Genomic DNA, 24,190 nt, shown 5'->3' on the forward strand with positions numbered 1-24,190 from the left:
CCATAACATCATCACACCTTGTGACCAACCCCTTCCTTGAGGCTCTTCTGTTAACAAGGAAAGACGATTCCTACACAGCTTTACTAATCGACCCATCTAGTCAAGTAAATACCCCTTCATCTCGAGTTAAGGAGATCCTTGAGACCTTTCATAAAGTAGAGGTAAATATTCCTCTACTTCATATTATTAAGCGGGTACCGTGCTATACAAAATTTTTTATAAGAATTATGCACTAACAAATGGAAGTTGAGCAGTAATGAAAAAGTAAGTGCAAGGAGAATGTTCTGTTGTACTTCAAAGAAAACTCCCTCCTAACTCAAAGGATCCAGGCACTTTTACTATCACTTGCTCTATTGATAACACTAAGTCTGAAAGATGCATGCTAGATTTAGGGGAGTGAATTAATGTTATGTAATATTTAGCTTAAAACTCCCTAAATCTAGGCCCATTGGAAGAAACTGGTATAATTATTTAATTGCCTAATAGATCCAATGCTTACTCAAAAGGTGTTGTCGAAGATGTTCTTGTGTAGGTCAATGAATTGATCTTTCTAGCTGATTTCTATATCCTTGAAATGGAGAATAGGTCATCACTTAATCCCATACCCATTCTATAGGGGCGACCATTCCTTAAAAAGGCACAAACCAAGATTGATGTTCATGATAGAACCCTCACAATGGAATTCAATATTGAAGTGATCCACTTCAATATCTTTGATGCGATGAGCTATCCCACTGATTTATGTTCTATTTTCTAGATGATATTAATACTTTGGTGCCGGAATTCTTTGAGTTATCCAATAATAATAGTTCTGAAATCCCTATAAGTAAAAACCTTAGGAAAGAGGATTCTAAGGAATAGATAAGTTTGATAAAGTTGGATGATAAGGTATCTTGGAGGTCCTGGCTATCTTAGATGGAGCAATCCTATTATGTACCAATAGGTATAATGTTTCTTACCTTGAATTTATCATATGAGAAACTTTTGCTTTTAGTTGTGCAGGCACCTACCTTAGAACTTAAGCTACTCCCAGAGCACCTTCAATATATTTACTTAGGTGAGAATGAAACACTTCTAGTCATCATTGCTAACTAAGGTACTTTGAGATCACAAGATGGTAATTGGCTAGACTATTGTCGGCATTAAGGAAATTAGTCCTCCCATGTGTATGCATTACATTTTGCTAGAGGAAGGATCTAAACCGACAAGAGGTGCACAACACTGCCTTAATCCACTGATGATAGGAGTCATAAAAAAGGAGATACTGAAGCTCCTTGATATAGGCATTATCTATCCCATTTCTGATAGCAAATGAGTGACTCCTGCATAGGTTTTTCCTAAAAGGTCGGGCATCATTAATAAATGCTTGAAAAATTAAGTAGTCACTCTCATTATTATTTTCTTAATGGTTACTCAGGTTATAATCAGATAATTATCACTCTGAAAGACTAAGAGAAAATAATCTTCACCTGCCTCTTTGGCACATTTGCTTATTGGCGCATACCATTTGGCCTCTGTAACGATCTTCCCAAAGGTGTATGATAAGTATTTTTTCTAATTATGTGAGAAAATTATTAAAGTATTTATGGATGATTTTATGGTTATAGTGCTTCTGTTCCTTACACTCATACTTAAACGATGCATTGATACTAACCTTATGCTTAATTAGGAAAAATGTCATTTTATGGTTAATTGTGTTAGGACATGTTGTTTCTAAAAAGGGGATTGAAGTTGATAAATCTAGGATAGATATTATTCGCTCCTTACCACCACTTACTAGTTTAAGGGAGGTTCATTCTTTTCTTGGTCATCCAAGTTTCTATCATAGGTTTATCAAGGACTTCCCAAAGATAGCGTTACCCTTATACAACTTACTTTAGAAGGATGTGACTTTTGACTTCAATGAAGGGTGCCAAATAGCCTTTGAGAAGTTGAAAGATGTTTTGACATGGACTCTTGTAATTCAACCACCGAACTAGGATTTACCACTTGAGGTCATGTGTGAATGTGTATCAAATTTCCAGGATGTGGCTTAGCATAAAACAATCCAACATGAAGCAATTGTATATAAAAGAGTTTAAGATTAAAACGAAAAGATAAATAGAAAATTTTCCAAGTCAAACTTACTTAAGTTGATATATATAGCCATCTTGAATTTTTTTTTTTAAATAACCCACCAAGAGGTGAGGGTTAGGTTGGAACCTTTGTTGTCATATAAATTGGATAGTTATAAAAATAATGATGATGCAGCATAATGATGATAGAGATAAAGTCATTTCCTAAAGTGTGGAGTCTTTAGGGAATCAAGTAAAAAGATACCCATCAAACCCGGAGGGAAATCTCTAAGATTTGAGAACTGCTGCTGTGTTTGTTGTGTGCAGGGCTAGTTGGCTATGAAATCAGCTGTAGTAGTGGCCTCTTAAAGGACATGATCGATGATGACTTGAGCTAACAGCTATATGATATCCCATCTGACTGAGCATTAAGAAGTAATTTAAGATACCATCATAGCGGAATCCAACTCTACTTCAGAGGTAGAAAAACCAAGCTAGGCATCCATTTTTAGATCTTCTAAAAGGACATCAGCTTTGTAAATAATATCAGATGATGCTTCAGAATTGAGCCAAAAGCAGCGAGTATTGACCCTTGATGATTGCGGTAGACACAAACATCCCTAGGTTACCAAGAGAGCAATAATCCATGCTCAGCTTCACTATCCGTTACAACAGTCTCAACTAAGAGATCTATCTAGCTAGTCTAGCAAGGGACGATATAATGCATAAGTCATCTCCAAGCTGTGTATCTATCATCTCTTTCAGTTGGGCTAGCTTGAATCCAAACGCAGATATAGCTAATCTCAAGTAAGAGACCATTCGATAAATAACTCCCTCATAATGGACACTAGTAGAATAAAAAAGTACAACATTATGAGCCTTTCAAACATGCCACAAGGTAAAGAACAAAAAACGTACCTGAAGGCGCCATTTTTTTATATAAAAAAAACCACCAGAAGGTAGGGGGTTAGGCAAGACCCCTACCTGTAATATAAATTAGAAAATGTAATCAATACAAAAGGAGGGGGACATAGAAAAATCTCCAAAAGTTAATGCAAATACACATGAAAAGCAAAAAAAGAATAAAAGAAATAGAAAGCCACCAACACTAGTGCCTGACTTAAGGGATGGCTTGAGCATCAAAATGGAGAATACCAGATAAGCCAACAGGATGATCTTGGGAACAAGAGAAATGCCTATTGATGTGTTGAGAACATGCCCAATTAAAGGTGATAAATAGTGAAAGTGTAGCCAAACCTATCTAACTCGAGGGTGGTCTACTATGAAATGATAATAGGGCCATCATTAATGCTCAAGAAATAGTGTAAGATTAGCTAGAAGAAGAAGAAGAAAGCTCCAAAAATAATGAATCACTGCTAGATGAAAGTGCAAACCTTATCTTTTGGTTCTGAAACCCTAAGCTATCCTTAGAGTAAAGTCTCCATCTAACAACAGATCCCATCACCTTTGATTTAAACCCTCGCATAGAATATACACCAAAAGAATTTACTTAATAATTGAGGAGGATAATGTATCCTCCAACTTACCTCTATCTTATACCATACCCTTTCAAAAGGATGAGACAGTTGTTGAAAAAGCTCTATCCAGATTAATCATAAATAAAAAAGAGAAGCCCAAGAAATAATCATACCGGAAGTTGCAGTCCCTGAATCTTACTAGTCAACATATATGGGGCCCAATGATATACTAGATAGTATATAGACTACGCCAATAGGGCGAAGTTGGGCAGCATAACTAGACCAAATTAGTGTGCTCAAATTGGCAATACTTAGACTTCATGAAAGAAGCCAATAATGAGCGCTGGTCATGAAATTACTACCAGAGCTTCTGCTCTAATGCCTCGACAAGGTCACAAAAAGATTTAATACCCAGTCCACCCTCCTCTTCTAGGAAACAAAAATGAGGTATAGTGCTATCAATGAATACACGATGAGTATTAGTGTCACCCCATAAGAAGGTAAAAAAAATTAAAATGCTTGGTAATGGTGATAGGCGGCCAAAAGACATGAAAAAAATAAAGGGGCATAAAGGAAAACACATGTCTGATGAGACCAGTTTTCCACTAAAACGAACAAATGGTTTACCCACCCGTAGATCCTATTTTTGACCATAGTGATCATATCATCAAAGTACATAATTCAGAGGCATCCCACACACATCAGACACCTAAGATAGGTAAAAGATAACTCATACTATTGAAAATCACTCGCCAACCTAATGTTTGTCTAGATAGAGGCAAAAGCAAACTTCCTGCACAGAAGTTGCTTTTAGACTAACTAGTGAGATTGTCAAACATAGTCTCTAGTGGTGAAGAAAATTCATAAGTTGCTGGAGGCATGACTTGCTTTTATTAGGAAATATAACAATATCATCTACTAAGCTAAAATAGAAAAGTGTTAGCAAGGCCTTAGAGTCATAAACCATAAATGGATTCTAAGTGAGCAGAGAATCCAACGCTAGATAGGAATTTAGTGGTGATAATGAAGAGGCACGAGGATGGGGATCACATTGCCTCAACTGCCTTGAGACTAGAAGAACATGTGACAAGTGTCATTAACAAGGATAGAGTACCATGGGCTAATAATAGCCCAATAGGTCGCGAAAATTCATCACCTTGAAAAGTAGAAGCTCTGAAGCATTCGAATAACAATGGACTAGGACATTTTATCGTATGCCTTAGCCATATCAAGCTTAAGCACCACATTCCTCCCACGGGTCCTTCTGTTCAAATCATGAACTAGCTCCTAATACTAGTAGGATGTTATCATGGATTATTCTACTTGGAACAAAGCCACTCTGGGAGGGCAAGATAATCCAAGGTAAGATGGTTGAGAGTTGTATATCTCTTGGATGTAACTTTACACAAGCTAACGGGTTTGAAATTTGCCCAAGCGGTCCTCTCTATGTTAGGAACCATTTACCAAAGTTGGAATACAATTAAAATTCGACAGTAACAACTTACTAGCTTCCTCAAACAAGAAATCTTGGAAGAGTTAAATAATTGATGTTATGACAACAAAAGTCTCAGATGGCCAAGAAGAGCTAGCCCATGGATCTTGTAAATGAAGCACTACTGATGCTTCTTCGTAGCCATGGCATGAAAGAAACAAGTTTTAGAATTCCCCTTCCATACTTATCAAATACCTAACTGTTGCCTAAAAAAAGTCTCCTCACAGGATAAAGCATGCAATAGTCGGGCTCTGGCCTTAGAAAAGGTGACCCTATCCTCCATTAGTCCACAAAGATTAGACTAAAGGTCCCTCTAAGCCACCTCTTACTCTGCCTCCTTGACTCTCTAAAATATATTTTTTAATGCCTCTTTATCCTAGGCTTTCAAATAGAGCTTCAATTGAACTAGCTTTTGTTGAAAAGCCAGCATCCTACTACCCAACACTAAAGCGACCCAAGATTGGCTCATTGCGTCAATAAAACCTAAAAAAGTGAGCCAAGAATACAAGAACAAAGATCTAAATGGCCCTCTAGTTGAATTTTGATCAATAACAAGTACAAGAGGGGAGCAAACGAATACAACGTGGTTAATACAACATGGTTCAGATGGGCTACCCAAAATGCTGAAAATAGAGTATAAATTACAAATTACCTTATCCAACTGCCATCGAGTGGGCATGTCATCCTAGTGTTAGAACTCCTCAAAAAGACAATAGCCTTGAAACCATAATCTAATAATGCTGGGTTAAAGGCATCTGTAGCAGCTTTAGAGTGGTTGTGTCTGTTGGAGAACAAGGCAAGGACTAGACAAAATTAGAATCTTCCAAGCTATCTAAGTGTCATTTGTACCATCAGTAAAAGCTACAAGTGCGTACCATAGCTCCTCCTTTATAGGGATAAAACAACTAGCATGAATATATGAAATAAATAAAGGCTTAAGGAAAAAGAAGTGACTAACTTAGTAATGTAAAATCAGCCCCTTATCTTGAATCACCACCATTGGAAAAAGAGCAAACCAAAAAACCCAAATCTTCCCACTGAGAGATAACACTATAGAATCCATCCCTAATTGGATATGAGTAGTCTCAAGTTTACCTAAATTAAAAAAAAAGGCTCCAACGCGGAAACTAAATCAACTTCTTCAGTTGACGAACTGCGGAGGCATTAGTAAACTAGTAAAATCGGTCAAAGCAGCAAAACCTAATCTTTGGGTTTGGGATTACATTGTTTTAATTGCAGAGAAAATAGGCACCAATGAGAGAGTGTAAAAAGGGAGGAAAATATGGCAAAGGCTTATTCGTTGGCACTGAGGAAAGTGAAGACTATCAAGGGAAGGAAATTGAAGAGTTTGTTGAAAACCCAACTTTTGATAGTAGTGGCAGTGCACAATCCATTGAAGAACATGGTGATAGTGGACCAATTTTAATAGACAAGTGTTTGTGACAAATATTTTCCAAACTACTTGTACAATTAGGGGAAAAGTATATTGTATGGTCATAGACTCAGGTTGTTGTGAGAATGTTATCTCAGAGGAAGTTGGGTAGACCTTGGTAGTATGATCGAGCCAGAACTCATCAGATATTGGTATAGTTTATAGAGTTTGAAATCTCCAGAGGTTAAGAATTAAGAATAGAAAAAAACATTTACATGGCTTCATCATCCTCAACTACTATTCCTTCTTCATCTTCTCTAATTACTTTATCTTCTACTCTTTCTTTGCCCAAATCTTGTACTAAGCAAATAGCAAATAAGATTTAAAATCTTGTTGAATATTCCTATGTTCCCAAGTCTGCCCAAATCACTGAGTCTTCCTTACCTCTCATCAGTTCGTATCATCTGTATAAAAAACCATCTTCTTTTACTAAGACCATCAAAACCCTGATTTCTACCAAACGCCTCTCTCCTAAAGAATATATAGTGTCATCCAGACTAGATCAATGTGCTTTAAAAGCTACTACAGCTGAACAATAGGCGACACTTGAGATACCCCCATAATTCATCTCTACATGGAAAAGAGAAGGCTACAAACATCTTCATCTTGGAGGTGTTCGCCTTATCCTTACTCTCCATGGGAGAAAAGGCATGCCTGTCACAGCCAGAATTACTTTACTTGACACCAGGTTTAAGCAATATCAGCATGCTATTATTGGCACCGTTCTTACTACTCTCCATGTCGGAAGTGCTCTGCTTACATTCTATCCCAATTTCAATCTTTCTCTTCTTGACTCTAATCTTTCTACCACCTTGAAAGTCCAGATTCAGCTTCAAGGAGGCCAATAAACACTTGGGAGGAGATGAAGGCCATCATGAGGAGGAGATTTTTTCCTAATCATTATTATAGGGAGCTACACCAAAGGCTTCAAAGTCTTACACAAGGTTCCAAAAGTGTGGAAGATTACCACAAGGAGATGGAAATAATCATGATTCGAGACAACATTGAAGAAGAACGAGAGGCCACTATGGCCAGATTTTAAATCAAGATATTGCTAATGCGATTGACTTGCAGCACTATGTTGAGTTGGAAGACATGGCCATGAAAGTGGAATGACAACTGAAAAAGAAAGGTTCCACTAGAACCAATTTGGGTTCATCTTCCTCATGGAAGTCAAAATGGAGCAAAGATGAAAATGTTGTTTCAAAGCCTAAGATTGAGCAATTCAAGGATCATAAAGGGGGGATGAACATGCTCAAGTAATGAACAATGCCGGGAACTAATTCAGAAGATTAAATTCACTCATATTCGAAGGCAGTGTAGATCTTATCGCAGCAGGCCAATGGTTGCGAACCATGGAAAGAATGATAGAAGTAGCCAAAGTGCCAAAAGAAGAAAAGGTCACCTTTGTCGCCTTTATGCTACGAGGAGCGGCGGAATATTGGTGGGACTCAATTAAATGAATTCACAATGAAGCAACAATGCAATGGGTGGAATTTAAAGAACACTTCTATAACAAATACTTTTCAGAGACGGTTTGCTCAGCCAAAAGAAGAGAGTTTGTTTATTTATAACAAGGAAGGATGTTTGTGCTAGAGTACATCCGAAAATTTGATGAGCTCTCTCGATATGCCCCACATATGGTTGCAACGGAAGACTTGAAAAAGGACCACTTTATGCAAGGATTGCATAAAGATCTTGCAAAAGATTTAAAGGTGGGAGTTGGTGATGCTTCCTTCAACGAACTCATCAATCGAGTCATAGTAATTGAGCAAGCAGATAAAGAAAAGAAGGAAGAAAAATGAAGAAACAAAGGAAGTGTGGACCAAGGGAACCTTGTAGAAAAACAACGCTCAAATAATAACAAGAGAAAGGGAACGCCAATGGTCCAATATCAGAGTAAAAGCAAACGCCCAAATAATCATCAGAAGGAAGTCCCAAGGAATGTCGAGCAAATACTAGAACATGTTTCAAATGTGGAAAAGGACACTTCATCAGGGACTGCCAGAGAATGGTATGCCACAAGGAAAGGCTAATGCTCGAGTATTCACACTCACCAAGACAAATGCGGAAGGAAACCCCTAAATAATATCAAGTGAACTATCTATCTATAAAACTCCTACATATGTGCTAATAGCTCAGGAGCTACACATTCATTTGCCTCACCAGCATTCATTAGAAAAATAAAAAATGTCCCTGACAAAATAAATAGGCCTTTTAGTGTCATGGTACCATCATGTGAAATTAATTCAGGCATGTGAGGTTAGCATTAGTGGTAATACACTATGTGTTGACCTAATAATCCTCGAGATGCATGACTATGACGTAATCCTTGCATGGATTGGCTATCGAAGCACTATGCCAAGATAAATTGCAAGAAAAATGAGGTAACTTTTCGACCACCACAAAAGGAATCATTTACATTTAAAGGAGAATGCAAAGAGAACATAATTTCTATCATCTCTGCCTTAAAAGCAGCTTCACTATTAAATGGAGGATATGAGGGGGTACTTGGCAAGTGTGGTCATTGAAAAAGAAGAGTAAAGACCAAAGTTGGAACATATTCCAGTGGTGAACGAATTTCATGAGGTCTTTCTTGAAGAACTCCCAAGATTGCCATTGGATCGAGAAATTGAATTTAAAATTGATTTGATACCAGGAACTGCTTCGATTTCAATGGCGCCCTAGAATTAAAGGAGTCAAAGAGTCAATTCCAAGATTTATTAGACAAAGGCTATATACGTCCAAGCCAGTACTATTTGTAAGAAAGAATGATGGATCATTACGAATGTGCATCGATTATCGAGAGCTAAATAAGGTGACTATCAAGAACAAGTACTCACTTCCCTGCATCGATGACTTGTGTGATCAGCTACAAGGAGCATAAGTATTTTCAAAGATTGATCTTCGATCAGGATTTCACCAGTTGAGAATTAGGGAAGAAGATATTCCTAAAACAGCATTCAAAACACGTTATGGACACTATGAGTTTATTGTCATGCCATTTGGTCTAACTATGCCCTAGCAGCCTTCATGGACCTCATGAACAAGGCATTTAAAGACTATATACACAAATTCACAGTGGTCAACGATATTTTGGTCTACTCACGATCAAAGGAAGAGCTTACTGAGCATCTATTGATTACTCTTCATACCTTGAAGGAGAAGCAACTTTATGCAAAACTCAAGAAATGTGAATTTTTGCTTGAGAAAGTTATATTCCTAGGACACGTCGTATCTAAAGATGGGATCTTAGTAGACCCCTCGAAGGTGGAAGTTGTAAGCCAATGGTCCAGACCGACTAATGCCAAAGAAGTCAGAAGTTTCTTGGGTTTGGCTGGATACTACCGAAGATTTGTGGAAGGATTCTCAAAGATTGCGATGCCATTGACCCAGTTGACAAAGAAAAATGTCAAGTTTGCATGGACGCCAGAATGCGAGAAAAGCTTTGAAGAACTAAAACGACGGCTGGTCACTGCTCCAATGCTAGCAATTCCTAATAGCTCTGAGGATTTTGTCATCTATGACAATGCCTCTAAAAATGGCATAGGATGGAAAAGTCATTGCGTACGGTTTCAGACAATTGAAGGAATATCAGAAAATTTATCCAACGCATGATTTGGAGTTGGCAATAGTGGTGCATGCATTAAAAATATGGCGTCACTATTTAATGGGGGCGCATTGTAAGATTTACACTGATCACAAGAGTCTCAAATACTTCTTTACACAGAAGGAGTTAAATATGCAATAGTGGCGTTGGCTAGAGCTTGTCAAAGACTATGACTGCGAAATAAACTATCACCCTGGAAAAGCAAATGTGGTAGCAAAAGCACTAAGTCAAAAGTCAAGTCTGTCACCTTTAAAGATTTTACCTAACCCATTACAAAATGATATATGCAAGGCAGAGATCAAGCTAGTAGCAGGAAAATTAGCCAACATGATGCTTCGCTCAACCTTATTAGAAAAGATTAAGGAAGGGTAAAAAAGCGATTCCTACTTGAAGAACTTGAAGGTAGAGGCCAACTCAAAGGAGACGTCATTTAAGAAGGTAGAGGCCAACTCTTGTTCAAGGGCATGGTATGTGTACCAGATAATGCAGATATAAAGAAATATATTCTACTTGAAGCTCATACAACCCCATATTCACTTCATTCTGGCACAACAAAGATGTACAAAGACTTAAAGAAGGATTGTTGGTGCCCTGAAATGAAGAAGGATATAGTTGAGTTCGTGGCAAAATGTCTCACTTGTCAACAAATCAAAGTAGAGCACTAGAGACCAGCAGGACTTTTGGAATCCAATCAAGTTCCTCAATGGAAGTGGGAAGAAATCATGACGGACTTCGTCATTGGTCTTCCAAGGACTACAAAAATGCATGATGCTATTTGGGTGATCGTCAATCGACTCACAAAGTTTGCTCACTTCTTGGCTATTCGAATGATGTACACATGGACCAACTTGCAGAAATATATGTAAAAGAGATAGTAAGACTATATGGTGTACCCATTTCTATTATTTCTGACCGAGGTGCAAGGTTTACTTCGACATTCTGGGAAAAGTTACATAGCGCTATGGGGACAAAATTAAAATTTAGTGCATCATTTCACCCTCAAACAGATGGCCAGTCAGAAAGAACAATTCAGACGCTTGAAGATATGTTGCAAGGATGTGCTATCGACTTTCAAGGATCATGGAGCAAGTATTTACCATTGGTTGAATTTGCCTACAACAATAGTTACCAAGCAACAATCAGCATGGCACCATACGAAGCACTATATGGTAAAAAATGTAGATCGCATATTCATTGGGATGAGATTGGCGAATGAAGGCATTTTAGACCCGACTTAATTATTGCCTCATCTGAAGCGATCGAAAAAATACATCAAAGAATGTAGGCAGCTCAAAGTCGATAGAAAAGTTATGCGGATAAGAGGCGAAGGCCTTTGGAATTTCAAGTTTGTGACAAAGTATTTCTAAACGTTGCCCCAGTAAAAGGATCAATGAGATTTGGGAACAAAGGAAAATTAAGTTTGAGGTTTATTGGGCCATTTAAAATACTTGATCGTGTCGGGAATGTTTCCTACCAACTTGCCCTCCCACCATCGTTATCAAGAATACATAATGTCTTTCATGTCTCCATATTAAAGAAATACATCCCAGACTCCTCTCATGTTCTAGATTATAAGCCTCTACAACTAGAAGGTGACCTAACCTACGAAGAACGTCCAATTCAAATTCTTGATAGAAAGATAAAGGAGTTAAGTAATAAGAAGATTCCTTTAGTTAAAGTACTATGGTTAAATAACTCAGTGGAGGAGGCAACACGGGAACGTGAGGAAGAGATGAAGAATAAGTATCCTGAGCTATTCAGTAAGTAAATTTCGAGGACAAAATTTTTTTAAAGGGGGGAGGAATTGTGAGGTACAATTTTCACACTTAAATATAATAGAATTTATTTTAAGTTAACAAGCTCCCTTAAGTATTAAAAATTTAATTCTAAGTAATGATGACATAAGCAATAACATAATTGATGATATAAGAGAAGTATGCAGAGAAAGTTAAGAATTCTAGAATTTAGTAAGTTATTTATAAAGGTTAATCTCAACCATTGATCAAGATTTTATGGTGGCAAAATCCTAGCCATCCATTAGCCCTGAGAAATCCTATAAATACCCCCTACACCCTTTCATTTTCAATCCAACCTAGAAATTTCATTCTCTTCTAAGTCATAATATCAAGAGTAGAAAAATCCTTAATTTAGAAAGGTCTAGAGAAGTCAAGGTCAAGAGGTAAGTAACACTTCAACTGCAATGTATGGACAAAATTCTTCTCATATTTAACTTCAGTTTTAACCATTCCTTTATGTTGTGAGGGCTATTTTGATGTGATTAGTTATAATATAAATTCTTATATGGTCGACTATGCTCTATGATACTTAATTACATTATGGTCGGCTTTGCCACCTAAGATATGATACTTATGTTATGGATGGCTCTACCGCCTAATTTGTGATACTTATACTTAATTATGCTATGGTTGGCTATGCTGTCTGTATTAAAGAATCTTGTTATGAATCTAGGAACTTCAAATGTGATGACATAAGTTGCATTGGATACATCCATATCATGGATTACATTATGAAGAATTCAGAGAATGAATTTATGAAAAATGGGTGGTTGTACTACCAGGTGGCAAAGTTTCTAAGGAGCGCAAGCCCTCAAAGCTAAGTAAAAAGAAATCTTTTGGGGACGACGATATGTAACACCCAAAAGATCAACTAATGAGGCCCGAGGGCATAATGTTTAAAAGAGTAAAAGTGCAAACCTTGTAGTGCAACATACTTAGGGCCCTAATGAAGTTGTTTTGTATTTTCTAAGTTTCTTTTAAAAGCTTAATATGATCATCCATATGCATAATAAGTTATATATGCATCCAAGTGTTATCTTGCAGAGCATTAGCTCATAAAGTCCTTACATTGCAGGTAACAATAAGTAGGGCAAGCTGGCGCCAAGTCCTAGCCAAGACGAAGTGCGTATGGGCATAACAGACCTTGGGATTTTATGATGGGCTTAGCTTTGTTTTAATAAAAAAATAAATACCTTAGCTTTATGAAATAATCAAGTTTTGGAATAAACTATGGAATCTCTATATGACTTTTACTTTATGAAAGAATTAATATTATAACTCATCACATCAAAAAGGTAATTAATGATGGGCTTAGCTTTTAGTTATAATATAAATTCTTACTTTTACTTTGTGATTAGTTAAATATATATTTTAGTAGAGTGTTACAATAAGTGTAAAGAAAAGATAATTCTTATATAGAAATTTTAGATAATTATTTTTAGAAAAGATAATTCTTGATAGTTTTTATAAAAAAATATTTGTAGTTCTTGAAAGAGATTTGGATAAAAAATAATTCTTATATAGAAATTTTAGAACGTGTTCTAAAAATAGAAATTGAAGAAAGAAAAATTTAGGAAGTACAAAGCTTACATCTCTTTTATACCCTCAAATAGAAAGATGAATAAATATTAAACAATACTCTCCTTTGAAAATATCTATTGTGGAAAACTCTTAAAATAGAGAATTAAACTAATTGAATTGTTATGGAATGTTGGCTTTAAAAACTAAAAATAAATTAGTGTTAGGAAAGGACCCATACAAGCAGCTAAAAATTAAGTGAAAACTAACTCTTTCCCTCTTTGTATGATTAAAACAGAATGTGTTCCATAAATGGATAAGTAAAAAATAAATTAGCGCACCAGAACTATAACAGTTAAAACTATTCTTTGGACCAATAGTTTGCAAGTTCGGGTTTCCAGCTGATATACCTCTGAGATAAAAAAAACTTTGAAACATTTTCATCTCAGGTTATATAACCCAAAACAGACTTTCCTTTAGTCTAAAACAGGGTACCAAACCAGATAAGAAATCATCAAAAGTTTTATGATGCACAGGATCCTTGCAAGAGGCAAGTGCAGAGCATACTTCCTTAAGTTTCAAAATGAATAGATGTAAGTTTTAGAGATTCATTGACATAGAGAAAAAGAGAAATTAGAAACTCATGATTATAGAAGGCTAAACTACCTCAGGACAATATTTCAAAAACTTTGTGGAAATGTCCTGGAAAGGCTGGGAGGTTTTAGACAAACCATAAAGCTTAAGAACATTGGTGAATGGTTTAAACATAGACTTGACTCGGATTCCAGTAGGAATGATTTGGAGGTGTTTTATCTGGTGAATGATATCAAATCCTAACAAGATATCCTTATTAGGCATATGGGAACCGATGACTTTTGTCCAGATAACACAGTTTGGAAAGATTTGAATACTAATGGGTTTTTTGGTAATCAACTTGGTGGTGAAGAATTTTTCATTGACGGATTTGAAATTTTCTTCATAATGTTGCCAAGACTGAGATGAAAGAATGTACGTGGCGTTGTTATTCCAGAACTATAACAGTTAAAGCTATTCTTTGGACCAATAGTCCGCAAGTTCGGGTTTCCAGCCGATATATCTCTGAGATAAAAAAACTTTGAAACATTTGCATCTCGGGTTATATAACCCAAAACAAACTTTTCTTTAGTCTAAAATAGGGTACCAAACCAGATAAGAAATCATCAAAAGTTTTTTGATGCACAGGATCCTTGCAAGAGGCAAGTGCAGAGCATACTTCCTTAAGTTTCAAAATGAACAGATGTAAGTTTTCTTCTTATTTTTAAAAATTTTAGAGCTTCATGGACAGAGAGAAAAAGAGAAATTAGAAACTCATGATTATAGAAGGCTAGAGATTTTATTATTTTTTTTTGCTATGCTTCTAACAAAGAGAAGCTGAGCTTATATAGGAGGAAAACCAAGGAAAAGGATAGGACAGGGCCCCTATCACTTTTCTAAAAGCAAAGACATAATTACAAGCGACAAGGTTTTGGAAAAGTAAAAGCAATAAAGACAAATTAAAGCATGACTCATGCTTTAATTATTACAAATTCTAAAAAGCAAAAGCAAAAGCAAAAGTAATAAAGACAAATTAAAGCATGACTCATGCTTTAATTATTACAAACTCTAAAAAGCAAAAGCAAAAGCAAAAGTAATAAAGACAAATTAAAGCATGACTCATGCTTTAATTATTACAAACTTTTAAAAAAGTAAATGATGCCAAATTGCATGAATCATGGAGATGAGAGATTCGTGTAGTCTTCATCAGATGAGCTATCGGTCTCATCTTTATATTTTGAAAAGAGGACTTTGAGTGATGGACATGGAGTTTCTGGTGGATGTTGGTGATCTAGGCGACAGGGTGGCCAAGGGCAAAGCACCTCCAAATCATTCCTACTGGAATCCGAGTCAAGTCCATGTTTAAACCATTCACCAATGTTCTTAAGCTTTATGGTTTGTCTGAAACCTCCCAGCCTTTCCAGGACATTTCCACAAAGTTTTTGAAATATTGTCCTGAGTCTCATGCTGACTTTCACCATCCAAATCCTCTGTGGAAAAATTCAAATTTCTTTGTTCAATTGCCTTTCAAGTTGAATGAAGATGTCAATCCAACCAAAGCCACCCATCCAGGAATGAGTCCTTCCGACTTAGCCCTAGCCCAAAAGGAATGTTCTCAGTTGCTGGCCCAAGGTCTTATTGAACCCACTAGTTCTCAATGGGCTTGTCAAGCTTTTTATGTTGAAAAACATTCTAAGATTGTTAGAGGAAAAAAACAATTAGTCATTGACTATCAACCTATACAAGATGACAAATTCCCTTTGCCAACCTCTAAACATGTTCACCTATCTAAAAAATGCTCAACTCTTTTCAAAATTTGATCTTAAATCCGAATTTTGGCAACTTGGAATTAAACCTTCAAAACGATACAAAACTGCCTTTTGCATCCCCAATGCCCACTATCAATGGACAGTTTTACCCTTTGGCCTTAAAACAGCCCCATCTATTTTCCAAAAAACCATGGTCCAAATCTTCTAACCCATTTTGCATAGTGCATTGATTTACATTGATGATATTTTGTTGTTTTTAGGTACACAAGATGACCATCGCCATTTGTTAAATCAATTCTTTGATATTATTCAATCTCATGGAATCATGTTATCAGCTAAGAAAAGCATAATTGCTACCAATAACATTGAATTCCTTGGAATGACTATCAAAGATGGCCACTATCAGCCAGGAAAGCACATTGCTCAAGAGCTCATCCACTTTCCAGATTAGAATCTTTCCAAAAGGCAAATCCAGCGGTTCCTTGGTATTATTAATTATATCAGGGATTTTCTTCCTCATGTTGATCATCACACCCGTCAGCTGTCAGCCTTGCTAAAAAAGAATCCACCTTCGTGGAATAACAACCACACACTTGCTGTCACAATTTTAAAGCAAATTGCGCAAAATCCGCCACCATTAAAGCTCATCATCGATGGCAGGCGAATATTGCAGACTGATGCAAGTGACGAATCATGGGGGACCAACCTCCTTGAAGAAACAAATGGCAAAGAACACTTTATTGCCTATGCCAGTGGCCACTTTTCTGACACACAAATCCATTACCACAGTGTGTTCAAAGAAATTTTAGCTGTCAAGCATGGTATTCAAAAGTTCGAGTATCATCTTATCGGCTATCACTTTTTGGTCAGAATGGACAACTCAGCTTTTCCCAACATCATGAATTTCAAAGGAAAAAATGTTTGAGAAAAGATGTTGCTTAGGCTAAAAGACTGGTTTTCAAAATATGATTTCTCTGTATATAAAAGGAGACCACAACCTCATTCCTGATATGCTCTCAAGACTTGCTAAACCAGATAAATCCTTGTTTTTCATATCCTCAGACCACCATTTTCCTATCATCTTCATGGCCACTTCACTCCCCTCACAAGCCCTTACCCAAAAAACCTTTCCCCTTGGAAAAACTTTCACCACAGTCTTTGCCATACAAGAGTTTGCAAAGAAAGCTATCTTTAGGTTTTTCATGAAAGCCTATCTCTTATCAGACTCATTTCCATTTTCAAAATTTCACCCAGAAAACTTGTTTCTTACAGGTTTAACCCTAGATCCTTCTAGAGACATTTCAGAAGATGAATTATGGTACATCTGGTGCCTAACTGTCCTCTATGACACCAAACTAATTGTTCCAGTAACAGCCACCTTAGAACATTTGTTCAATCTAGATAAATCAACCTCACTCATCTGGACGCTTCTTGAATGGTTTTCTCCAATTCCATGGTAGAGAATGAAACTCCAACAATTGTCACAATTTCATAACTTGGAACGTATGCTAGCATCAGAAGCAAAATGTTCACATATGTGTTCATTATTCATAGACCATACTTCCAACACCTAGATACACATTTCTTCTGGACTTAAGATCAAGTTTTTGAATGGTTCACCACACCTCACCCATCCATCCTTGAACAAGACGATCAAGTTCAAAAGGAACTCTATAATTTCCTTTGTGAACTAAACCACCAACCTGCTCCATACAAAGACATTTCTCACACCTCCCTTGGTCTACAGCATGATATCATCATGATCCCCACTCCTTCAGTAATTTCAAAACCTAAATCCACGGGCATTATCATCAAGAAAGAAAAACTAGACTTCACTGATTTTCTATACCAAGATGCACAAGACCCATGGGAAGCATTCTTGCCCTTAAGCCAACATCTCCAAAACCTCCAGCAAATTCCACCAACACATGCCTCAGATGATCCAACAAATAAAGCCAGTTCTAGCACACCAACCGGCTCCAAAGAACACCCATCCTCTTCTTGGCGCAAAATATTTTGCCCTTGGCCACCCTGTAGCCCAGATCACCAACATCCACCAGAAACTCCATGTCCATCACTCAAAGTCCTCTTTTCAAAAGATAAAGATGAGACCGACAGCTCATTTGACGAAGACTACATGAATCTCTCATCTCTGTGATTCATGCAATTTGGCATCGTTTACTTTTTTAAAAGTTTGTAATAATTAAAGCATGAGTCATGCTTTAATTTGTCTTTATTACTTTTGCTTTTGCTTTTTCTTTTTAAAGTTTGTAATAATTAAAGCATGAGTCATGCTTTAATTTGCCTTTATTGCTTTTACTTTTCCAAAAGCTTGTCGCTTGTAATTATGTCTTTGCTTTTAGAAAAGTGATAGGGGCCCTGTCCTATCCTTTTCCTTGGTTTTCCTCTTATATAAGCTCAGCTTCTCTTTGTTAAAAGCATAGCAAAAAAAATAATAAAATCTCTAGCCTTCTATAATCATGAGTTTCTAATTTCTCTTTTTCTCTCTGTCAATGAAGCTCTAAAATTTTTAAAAATAAGAAGAAAACTTACATCTGTTCATTTTGAAACTTAAGGAAGTATGCTCTACACTTGCCTCTTGCAAGGATCCTGTGCATCAGAAAACTTTTGATGATTTCTTATCTGGTTTGGTACCTTGTTTTAGACTAAAGGAAAGTCTGTTTTGGGTTATATAACTCGAGATGAAAATGTTTCAAAGTTTTTTGATCTCAGAGGTATATTGGCTGGAAACCCGAACTTGCAGACTATTGGTCCAAAGAATAGTTTTAACTGTAATAGTTCTGGTATTACAACGCCACGTACTCTCGCTGACCTTATGGTATCAGAGTGACTTGACTTTCTCCTTTTCTGTTCTTTGAAAGAACTAGATCTTTTCCTGAAAAACCTGTATGATTGTCGCTTGGATTTTGATCTAGGAAACGAATCTGGATCTTGGAATTTTCAGAAATGCTTCTTCTTTTTGGTGCTGCAATCACAATCTTTCTTTTTCTTGAGTTTGATCTGTAAGTAAGGCTTTTTGCAAGCACTTCAGAAAAGGCTCTTTGTCTTTTAATTGTTCTTTGAAGAACTGTTTCTGTTAGGTCAGTGAGAGTATGTGGCATTGTTATACCAGAACTATAACCGTTAAAACTATTCTTTGGACCAATAGTCCACAAGTTCGGGTTTCCAGCCGATATACCTCTGAGATCAAAAAACTTTGAAACATTTTCATCTCGGGTTATATAACCTAAAACAGACTTTCCTTTAGTCTAAAATAGGGTACCAAACCAGATAAGAAATCATCAAAAGTTTTCTGATGCACAGGATCCTTGCAAGAGGCAAGTGCAGAGCATACTTCCTTAAGTTTCAAAATGAACAAATGTAAGTTTTCTTCTTATTTTTAAAACTTTTAGAGCTTCATTGACAGAGAGAAAAAGAGAAATTAGAATCTCATGATTATAGAAGGCTAGAGATTTTATTATTTTTTTTGCTATGCTTCTAACAAAGAGAAGCTGAGCTTATATAAGAGGAAAACCAAGGAAAAGGATAGGACAGGGCCCCTATCACTTTTCTAAAAGCAAAGACATAATTACAAGCGACAAGGTTTTGGAAAAGTAAAAGCAATAAAGACAAATTAAAGCATGACTCATGCTTTAATTATTACAAACTTTAAAAAGCAAAAGTAATAAAGACAAATTAAAGCATGAGTCATGCTTTAATTATTACAAACTTTTAAAAAAGTAAATGATGCCAAATTGCATGAATCATGGAGATGAGAGATTCATGTAGTCTTCATCAGATGATCTGTCGGTCTCATCTTTATCTTTTGAAAAGAGGACTTTGAGTGATGGACATGGAGTTTCTGGTGGTTGTTGGTGATCTGGGCGACAGGGTGGCCAAGGGCAAAATATTTTGCGCCAAGAAGAGGATGGGTGTTCCTTGGAGCCGGTTGGTGTGCTAGAACTGGCTTTATTTGTTGGATCATCTGAGGCATGTGTTGGTGGAGTTTGCTGGAGGTTTTGGAGATGTTGGCTTAAGGGCAAGAATGCTTCCCATGGGTCCTGTGCATCTTGGTTTAGAAAATCAATGAAGTCTGGTTTTTCTTCCTTGATGATAATGCCCGTGGATTTAGGTTTTGAAATTGCTGAAGGAGTGGGGATCATGATGATATCATGCTGTGGACCAAGGGAGGTGTGAGAAATGGCTTTGTGGGGAGCAGGTTGGTGGTTTAGTTCACAAAGGAAATTATAGAGTTCCTTTTGAACTTTATCATCTTGTTCAAGGATGGATGGGTGAGGTGTGGTGAACCATTCAAAAACTTGATCTTGAGTTCAAAATAAATGTGTATCTGGGTGATGGAAATGAAGCAAGCAATCAAGGGTCTCAAGCTTTCCATGGGCAATAACGAGGAGAGCAAACAATAGCAAGGTTAATTGTGAGAAAGTAATTCATGGAGTTAATTGTGAAGAACAACCCAAAGATTATCACCATAAAGAGAGGGCGTCAATCATGAAGTAGTGCCTTAGGGTGTCAATTCGATGTTGTCCTAAGAATATAGGACCTGTAAGGTGAATTCCAGCGTAGGTGCATGAGGAATTAAAAAGCAATTTGGAAGAAGGTGAATCTATGGATGATGATAGAATGTGAGAAAAAAGTTTAGATTGCAAGATTAATTTCAATATTCCATATTTTTATGGTAAGATGCATGTTGAAGAATTTTATCATGGGGACTCCCCAAGAGAAGCGGGTTAAGCTTATTGTATTAGAAGCAAACAAATCATAGTGTCCATAAATATATTAGAGAATTTTATCATGTACACATGAGAAATAATATAGATGAGCCAGAACTTTGAATACTTACGAAATATATTGGCGAGTTGAACATGAAATCTTAGATGATGAAACTAAGGACATGGCTGGCACAAGCACATGGAATGACGTATATTCAATCCTATTCAAGTTCCCATCGGACCCTTCACAGGATCAAATTTATGGTGGTCCATTGATTGAGTTGCACATGATATTCAGACCACCAAGTACGAAATTCAGGCTCTTGAAGTTTTTGAATAATCATTCCCATGAAAACAGCAAGGTGGCTAATTTATTATAGCTGAAAAATAAGCTACTTTCCTTTTCAGATATTCCCCCCCCCCCCTTTTTTTTTGAAGAGGCAAGTAAGGAGAGAAATTAACTATTTCTCTTTTAATTACCTAGTTTCCATTTTTATTAATGATGTGTTTTCAGAGTTGATGTAAGGCATTTAAGCTATTTAGGAGACTTTCCTTATTTACTTTAGATTAATCTTTTTTTGGGTGTTAAACTTTCCCTTCGAATCCAATAAAAAAAGAAGATAAATTCTTTTATGCAATTTGTTTGAGAGTTTAATTCTCTTTGATTCTTAAACGAACCCTTTGAACTTATAAAATTCAAACTTGGAGACTAATTGGTTAGGATCATGTCAACTCTTTGGTAGGGTTGTTATCACTTGGTATCAGAGCGAGGTTCTGATTAGGTTTTGCTTGTCATTTTCTTTAGTTTTTGTTTACTGTTAATCAAGAGTCATAGTTCCCATTGTCCAAATTCAGTCTTGAAAATCCCTAAAACCTTTCTGGCCTAATTTTGCACCCTTTCTAAAATTTTCGTATTTCTTTGTTTTAATTCATCGAGTTGTGAATTCTGGTTCTTTTACTTGTGAATTGCTGAAAACTCTAGGATAACTAAGTTTGTATCTATTTGAATTAAGGTTGGATATTTGATTACTTGATTATATTAAAAAAAAATCTCTAGTTTCCCAATTCGGTTTTGAAACCTTAAGTTTTGGCCGAACTTCCTCTACCTTTTTTGGTAGAAAATTTGTAGTAGTTTCCTTATTCTAGTATGAAGTTTATTTGTTAAGTCATATTCTGGTTCATCATTCATGTTCGAATTATGATTGTTTCTCAGTTCTAGATTGATTCAAAGTTGTTATTGTCAATTATTGTTCATGTTGATGAGATTGAGGACAAAACTATCACAAGCATGTGGGATGAGACATATTCAGATCCTATTCAAGTTCCCGTCGGACCCGTCACAAGAGCTCGAGCAAAGAAATTCAAAGAAGTGCTTATTGGGTAATTTAAGCAATTTCGGCTCAATCAAATTCATGGAGGCCTGTTGAAGGAATCGCACATGATAAATGCATGATTCAAGCTCTTGAATTTCCAAATAATCACTTCCATGAAATAAGAAGTTGGCTTGCACATTATAGGGGGAAAATATATTATTTTCCTTTTTCAGATACTTTCCTGTTATTTCTCTTTTAATTGCCAAGTTTCCATTTTAATTAACGTAAGCCATTTAAGCCGATTAGGATTCTGATTTTAATTGGATTCTTTACTATTTGCGTAGATTATGATTCTAATTTGATTTAGATTCTTTGCTATTTGTTTAGATTCAGATTTAGATTTGATTTTTGGTTTAAGATTTACTTCCAAAAATTCTTGTAACCAATCTTATATAGCTTATTCGCATCCAATAAACAAAGAAGATCAGTTTTGATGCAATTGGTGAGAGAGTTAATTCTCCTTGGTTCTTAAACAAACTTTTTGAACTTATTGGATTTCCGTGGTGTTCAAACTCTTGACTTATCAATCATTCATTAACTAATTGTGGCATCCTCACATACCAAGGTTCGTGCTTTCATTAGGTATTGGGTCGCGATTTCATTCAATTCCAGGTTTAGATTTGATCTTAGGGACTAAATTGATTAGGTTTGCGTCAGTTCTTAACGGGGTTCATATCACATGTTATTAAAAAAAAAGAGTTCTAAAAAGAAAAATAAAATAAAGAAACAAGAGAAGAAGCAAACAAGAGAATTGAAAAAAAATTGTTAATTTTAGTATTTTGTGCTTTTGAAATATGAATGTATGTGTTCCTTCTATTCATGCATTTGAAATTCATATATACTTGGTGTAATCTTTGTGAATTGCTGGTGGAATCTTGATGTTGGTTTGATTAATTTGATAAGAACCGAGCGAGAATCACTAAGAGTGAAAAAAAAGGAGTGTGAGCATATTAGAGGGTAAAAGCCAACAAATTTGAGTGAAACGCAAGTGGAACTGAGTGAATCATTTTATAGAGTGAAACACGTAAGACAATGTGGTGAGGTCCTTTCCACATTACTTCTAACCTTATTTTGCAAATCCCAACCATGTCTCACAATCAAGAAAGAAACATAAATGAAGATGTTCTACAATTTGCGATTCAAAATTTACAAATTCAAGTATTGATGGAAGAGATTAGATGGATGATGAGAGCTGAATTAGATCACATATATGAGCATTTGGATCAAGTATAGAACGCACATATGAGGCAACCACAACTTGTTCCCTAAGCACGTAGTTATAAGAGAAATGGAGCTGAGATGATGGTTTTGAGTGGCATAAAGATCTGATCTTTTTAAGATAAATCCAATCTAGAAGCATACCTTGAATGGGAGAAAAAGATGGAATTCATGTTTAACTGCCACAATAATTCCGAGGCAAAAAAGTAAAATTGGCTGTAATTCAGTTTTCTAACTATTCTATTACTTAGTAGGATGAGCTTGTTATAAACAGGAAGTGAAATAAGGAATGTCTTGTTGAGATGTGGAATAAAATGAAAACATCGAGGAGAAGGCATTTTGTACCTAATCACTACTATCGATACTTGTACTAAAAACTACAAAGTCTTATACTGGGTAGCCGAAGCGTAAGGGATTATTACAAAGAAATGGAGATTGCCATGAAAAGAACAAATGTGGAGGAGGATAAAGAACCATGACATGATTCTTGAATGGCCTTATCTTTTTAAGATAAATCCAATCTAGAAGCATACCCATCCAACCCCAAGCTTGAGTTCAACTCCTTGAAAGTCGAGCTATGTAAAGCGAGACAAGAGGCCATAAACATCTAGTACACCTAAGCCAGGTAACACCATGCCTCCCATTACTAGGAGTTGTGACGTTAAGTGTTTTAAATTTCAAGGGGACACATAGCAAGTGAATGCATTAATAAGAGAGTTATGGTGTTGTGGGATAATGGTGAGATTGTAACTGATGATGAAACAAAAGATAATGAGATGCTACCATTGGAGAATGTTGAAAAAGAAGAGTATGTAGCCCCTGGAGAGTTGACTTTAGTAGCTAGGAGAGTTTTGAGCGTGCAAGTAAAAGAAGATGAAGCAGTGCAATGGGAAAACATTTTCCATACTAGGTACTATGTTCGAGACAAAGTATGTAGTATGATTATTGATGGGGGAAGTTGCAACAATATTGCTTAGCATTATCATGGCGGACAAGTTAGGACTTCCAACACTTAAGCATCCACAGCCTTACAAACTATAGTGGTAGAATAATAGTGGTGAGTTGAGTGTGAACAAGTAGTTACTAATGTCTTTTTAGATCGGCAAGTATGAAGATGAGGTGTTATATGACACTTGTTACTTGAGCG

The 24,190-nt window shown here is 36.3% G+C and overlaps 1 protein-coding gene across 1 annotated transcript; it reads left to right on the forward strand.

The window, feature by feature from the left end:
• Positions 1 to 9,489: 9,489 nt before the first annotated feature.
• On the forward strand, positions 9,490 to 10,074 carry LOC112495838 (uncharacterized mitochondrial protein AtMg00860-like). The gene has a single exon (XM_025092675.1). The coding sequence runs from the start codon at positions 9,490 to 9,492 to the stop codon at positions 10,072 to 10,074; it is 585 nt and encodes a 194-aa protein (XP_024948443.1).
• Positions 10,075 to 24,190: the final 14,116 nt, after the last annotated feature.

This window comes from Citrus sinensis, chromosome 2 (genome assembly GCF_022201045.2).
Source record: "Citrus sinensis cultivar Valencia sweet orange chromosome 2, DVS_A1.0, whole genome shotgun sequence".
NCBI lineage: Eukaryota > Viridiplantae > Streptophyta > Magnoliopsida > Sapindales > Rutaceae > Citrus > Citrus sinensis.

Coding starts and splice junctions, on each gene's coding strand:
- LOC112495838 (XM_025092675.1), top strand. CDS start 9,490: ATGGACCTCATGAACAAGGCATTTAAAGACTATATACACAAATTCACA.